Source organism: Poecilia formosa, unplaced genomic scaffold, assembly GCF_000485575.1.
Source record: "Poecilia formosa unplaced genomic scaffold, Poecilia_formosa-5.1.2 Scaffold230, whole genome shotgun sequence".
Classification (NCBI taxonomy): domain Eukaryota; kingdom Metazoa; phylum Chordata; class Actinopteri; order Cyprinodontiformes; family Poeciliidae; genus Poecilia; species Poecilia formosa.
In genome coordinates, this window is record NW_006800169.1 from 486,710 (window position 1) to 492,920 (window position 6,211).

The 6,211-nt window shown below is 35.2% G+C and overlaps 1 protein-coding gene across 1 annotated transcript in view; it reads left to right on the forward strand.

Annotated features, from left to right (window-relative positions):
* Positions 1–2,844: 2,844 nt before the first annotated feature.
* The window catches only part of pkn2a (protein kinase N2a), a 39,151-nt gene continuing 35,784 nt past the window's right edge, over positions 2,845–6,211 (forward strand). Inside the window, exon 1 of the mRNA XM_007568727.2 lies at positions 2,845–3,123. Within this exon, the coding sequence (XP_007568789.1) occupies positions 3,103–3,123 (21 nt within the window). The 5' untranslated portion in view covers positions 2,845–3,102. The remainder of the gene's footprint in view (positions 3,124–6,211) is intronic.

Here is a 6,211-nt window from a genome sequence, read left to right on the forward strand (position 1 = left end):
TCAATTACAGTCAGCTATTTATTGCAAGATTTATTACAAGGGATTGGTATGAAGTTACAAACTGGCTGCAATAGATGAGGCTTTTAAATTAATCCAGAATGACATTGCTTTTAATTTATTACACAGACTGAATGCTTTTCAGAGCATGACCCACCCAACAGCAAGTACAACACATTTATTTTCTTTAAATTACATAAATTTGCAATAAATATGTACATTTTATGACCCGTTTGATGGTGCCAAGTGAAGCTCAGTCAAATATTATGGATATGAGGAACAATTTTATGATGTGCTGCTTTTGCAGAGCTCAGGTATTTACACCCCTCAAAGTTTTTCAATGATGTCCCTTGACAACCATCAACTATGATGACTTTTTAATCTGGTTTTATGAGATAGAACAAGAAAAAAAGAAACAGTCCACATAGTTGTGAATTGGAAGAATGGATGATTTTCTGTTATTTTATTGGAAATGAAAATCTCTGTCAGACAGGATGCTGAGGATTTGGCTCTGAGCCTAAATATATAGCTCCAGTTTTCCGCATCCTCTAACAGGTCACACTACAGATTTTTATTTCTAATAAACTTATAAGGGCAGTATTATATATTTTTCAGGAACATAGTGCCTTTTCATAACACAATCGAGTATGTTACCTTCAGGTGTTGGATGTTTTTCATTATTCCCATAATAACTGCATCATTATTAATTTGTCAGCTACTCAAAGCGGTGGATATTATTTTAGAACCTACCTGTGCTTTTAACATCTATATCTTTGTCTCTTTCTGACCTGCCTGTTGTTCTCCTGGGTCTTCATGCTGCTGTTGGTGTTCATGTCATGTTCTCCAATATGTTCTACAACAAACCAGTGAGGTCTTCATAGAAAAGCTGTATTTAGACTACGGTTAAATTACACGCCGGTGCACTCTATTCACTAATTGGTTGTCTTCTGAAGGCGGCTATATTTGATATTATCAGAGAAAGGAGGGATTAAATACAAATAAATATCACAATTTCTAGATTTTTATTTGTAAAAAAAAAACAAAAAAAAAAACAACTTTGATAACCATGTATTAGTTTCCTTTCAGTTCACGCTACTCTAAGTTGTGTTGGTCTCACATAAGATCCTTATAAAATGTCACAAAGTTTGTGATTGAAATGTGACGAAACATGAAAAACTATTGTCCACACCACAATGTATGTGTAGTTTTGAAAATACTACATTTTTTGGTAACACTTTATTTGAAGGGGATTGAATAAGACTGACATGACACCGTCATAAACACATGTCATGAACATCAATAAGCCTTCATGAATATTTATGACTGTGGTTATAAAGCGTCATTCGGTAAATTATGACACTTTTAATACAAAGTTGACATTATTCAAAATGTCTTTGTTATGACAACTTGACATTAACTAAGAAATCATTACTGTTTAAACTTTACCTTTAATAACATAAAGTTACCTAATTTTTAAAGTGCAATCAGTAATACTTTTATAACAAATTTATATCAGTAATGATTTATTGGTTAATGTCAAGTTGTCATAACAAAGACATTTTGAATAATGTCAACTTTGTATTAAAAGTGTCATAATTTACCGAATGACGCTTTATAACCACAGTCATAAATATTCATGAAGGCTTATTGATGTTCATGACATGTGTTTATGACGGTGTCATGTCAGTCTTATTCAACCCCCTTCAAATAAAGTGTTACCCATTTTTTATTTATTCTTAGTTTTAAGTGCAATTCGCAACAGTTTCCAATTTGGAATTTACAAATGATATAAATTTGTGGGATCAACCCAGATGATGTTGATCTTCTTCTAAACTAGCAGCTACCGCAGAACAACAGGAAGTACTGTAAATTCTGAAGAAGCTTGGTCGAGTGGTTTGTTTTTCATCCAGAAATCCATAAAACTGTGCATCAGCAAAACTGTTGGCTATTTTACAACAGAAACAGTCCACACTGTATCATCTGTGATTAGTGTTGCATCAGTTTCAAAATCAAACCATTTTTTTTATTTTTTTGTTTAACATGTAACATACTGAGATATCAGGAACCCCACCCATCACATTTTCTTTGGCTACAAAAGAATCAGCTTTTATGAATAAATAGGAATAACCTCAGAGTGATTTAATTTTCTGTTGCTTACCACAAGTTGAAAAAACAAAATTTAAGCCGCTGTGGAAAATGCCTCTTACTGATTTCTGTACGAGCAGCTTTGTTGTCCATGAAATGTGTTCACAAGGAGAAACTAATAAATTAACTTTAAATTGTAATGCTATTAATGTAACTTTGCCTACATTTTTCACCCCCAGGTGAAAAATCAAACTTGTCACACAGGCACAAAGATTGCTTATGCCTCTGACCGGCTTAACTCCCTACTTTAATAAATATTTGTCAAACCAGTAGGTTTTTTTGCTCTTAACTTTGGTGTAGGCTTCAGTTTTATTTTAGGGGTTAAACTTTTTTTTCCTGAAGTTATCATTTATCCAGTTTTATTCAATAACAAATCTTAGTTTTATCCTCATTATTGCTTTTTATCTCATGATGAAATTATGAGTATTATTATGAGACTATTCTTTCCACTGTTTAGCAGAATTTAATCTAATGTCAGAAAGTGAAGCACCTCATTACTCATAACTTCCATGTTGGTGTTTTCCTCAGGTTGGTGGCAGGTTAGCGCAAGTAGGTAAGGCTCGTGCGCTGGAAGTTGTGGATCACGTGCGTCACTGTCCGGGCAGAGCAGTCCAGCAGTGGGAGCCTCTGCCGCAGCACTACGGCTCCTCTGGGCGGACGCTTCCATTCTCCAGCTACAGTGGGACAGATTTCTGCCGTAGCTTTTTTTTTTTTTTTTTTTTTTTTTTTACATCTGAGCGCCAGTCCACCCTCTGGGACTCTATCGGGACGGTGAGGCCGCGTCAAAGAAGTGTGAAGACGGCATGGGAAGCCCCGTGTTACCCAGAAGAGCGATGGTTTGGCCAAAATAATCCCGTCTTTCTGTCGCCAGAGAGGGAAACTTAAAACAAGTCCTGTTTTTGGAGTCCCACCGCCCCTCACTGCTCTCCCCGTAGGATTTGATTCAAAGGCGAATCCAAGATGGCTGCTGATTCCGTGCAGGTAGGAAAAGTTGACAACTGTTGCGAAAAGTGCGCAAACCCCGCCGAGAGATGCATTAATAAGTTAGCAAAGAGTTTTATTTCATAAAAGCAGGTCCTTCGTGGTTCCGTAGAGTTCTGTTGAGCTACAAGGCCGCCGACTGATCCCAGAGGACTGTCTTGGAGCTTTCCATGGATTGAGGCCTGGGAAACAATTATCCAAACTAAGTTATCATGTAATATTCAACATTTAAGCAGGTTATTTTGTTTTGTGAACGTTTTCGTGTTAAATTTATGCAGCTCACGTGAAAACACATTAAACGTAGCGCTGCTTTATCTCCAAATAAATTATAGTTAACGTTTGGTTCTGATATAACCTTACAGTTAACGACTCTTCTCTAAACTCTAGTGAGGAGTTCCCGTCTTGTATTGTTTGCAGATATCAGCTATATGGATGGAGTAAACGTAATGTAATGTAGACAGCGGTTATGTTTAGTGAAGAACTGGTCAGAAACTTTTTAAACTGGTTAAACTTGTAGCCAGCTGTACCACTGTCGTCAGGAAAACTCTAGTTTAACAGGAAAAAAAATGCCTCACGGTTTTAAACGGTGCAAACGGAGTGTCTTCTTGTTGAGTATCAATACTCAGAACCGCGGTTAATGTGGTTTCATTTGAGTGACGTCAGCCCCAGAAGCAGACGTCCCAAGTTTGGTATTACAGTTCGGTGGTCTTAAATAAACACGTTGTAGGTGAACCTGTATGGCAAGAAAATAAACTTAAGTTTAAAACATTCAAAATATCTAGATAGCATTTTAAAATCCGAGCTACTAGGGTTATTATTATTCTTCAGTTTACATTGAATCACGTTAAAAGTGAAACAAGGCATATTTGTTACTAGTGTTATGATTTTGTTACTATTAGCAAAAAGTTTGTATTGAAGTTTCAACCCTTTTCAATGATTTAGATGAATGTATCAAAAAAAGAGGTGGGTGACGTTGACTTCAAAATTTTATCTTGATATTTTGTGGTACTATAGTGATAATGAAAGTATGAAAAACAGTTTATTACTTATTAGAGTCTTTTTTCTTTAGCTAACTGTGTGGATGTGGCTGCCTACCACAGCAACCTTAGACCAAAAAACACAAAATATGCTCTTGAAAAACATTCCCATTTGAAACAGGCTTCTTCATTACACCAGCTGAAGCTACATAATGAAATGTGATATTTTTTTAATCATTAATCTGCACACAGCAAGCTGTGTGATGTCAGACTCAATGATTTTTCATATGTAGGCACTTTGTCATAAGCTAATAGAGACACACTCATCTGATCACTTGTGGCAGCTGATTTCAGTTTTCTCTTTTTAAAAACTAAATATAAATGGCACAGAAATACTTTGTTTCCCCTCCTGTATAGAATAGAAAGTTGATGGATATTGACTGTTGTGTGTTAAAATGTTAAATTATTCATTCGTTTATTGTAACTCCACAGGAGATTTTCTGTCATTGTCAGTCGTTATCATTAATAATTCACATTTCGATCTGAGGCGACCTCACAGAGTGTGTGAGAGAGAAATCAGTCACACAGCATTACGGTTAAACAGGATTTCAGTAATATTTTAAAACAAAGATAATTACAGATCTTTCATTTCAAATGGTTTTTAACGACTTGTATTGTATTCAGTCTCTCTTTGGTTTTCCAATGGAAGTGGTGGACGTTTACCATAATAGTAAGATTTCTAAAAGACTGACAAAATTTTCTAATCTAGTGTGTTCCATGATCAGTAGAACTCTACTCTTCAAATGGATAAAACAGAGCAACTTTCATGTAGTACTTTGAGCTTCCCCTAATTTTCTAAAGAATTACTCCTTTTTGTTGTCGCCAGAATAAAAATCCCCCAACATGCCTCCATAGCATAGGTGGGCAGAGCACCCAAAAGTTGTAATCAAGTAGAAGTAGTACTACTTCAATATGTTTTTTTTACTAGAGTACAACTAAAAAGTAGCCATCCAAGAAATTACTCGAGTAAAAAAAAAACTATTTAGTAAAAAGTCAACTCAATTATTGAGTAACTGATCAAATGATCAGTCTTTTAATATTTAAAAATGGTATTATCAGCTGGAGCAAAATAGAAAGTTAAGTGGAAGTTTTGATATTTTAAGGACAAAAATGTCAACAGTAAAGATAAGTAACAAATAACAATTAAAGGAAAGTTTTTTCTAAAGCATTTTCTTCCAGTGAAAAAAAACCTTCCAATCAGGAAGTTGTCTGGTGCGACAACTTGGTTTGTGTGGTGAATTTTTGGTTAAAACATGATTGTTCCTCATTCACTGGGTAGAGAATCCAGAAATTTTACTCGATTAAGAGAAGCAATGTCATGATAAGATTACTGAAGTAAATGTACAGCATAGTAAAAATACTCAAAGTACTTTTTTCCCCCCAAAAAAATGTACTTATAAATGTAATTCAGTGAAAGTAACTAGTGAATGTAACTAGTTACTACCTAACTCAACTCTCTATAGAAAACACAGTTTTCATTCCATAAACTTTTCGCACCTTCTCTGCTTCCTCTAACATCTCATTGCCGCTGAAAATGGCAAACTGGATCTTTTTCACTTGGTAACTTCCACTCTGAAGAGTGGTGCTTTCCCTGATCGGAAAATAATCAAACCTTTTCAATGACCAATAATCATAAATATTATCTTTTGGGTTAGTCATCAAAGTTCTGCAGTGCTGCTTTAGGATCAATTATGTTAGCTAAGTCCGATTTGATAGCCTGAGTAAAGCTGATTGTTTTGGTTCCTAATCATTTGGATAAAAAATTCTTATCATGGTTATTTTTTCATGAGAAATTATATACTACACTATAAATGCCCACTCCTATTACAAACCTGTCTACTTGTTGTACTGTTGGTGGCTGCACGTTTTTTCAGATGAACTTTAACCTTTGGCCTCAGCTGGTTTGTGTTTTGTAAGCTCTCAAAGGGAACCTGGATTATTTCTCCATTCAGTGAATTGTTTTCTACTGGCTTCCAATAGATGAAGATTCAAGATACAGAAACTGAAGTGATTCCTGTAAGTTAAGTGGTGTATTTAAGTGTGCTGTACTG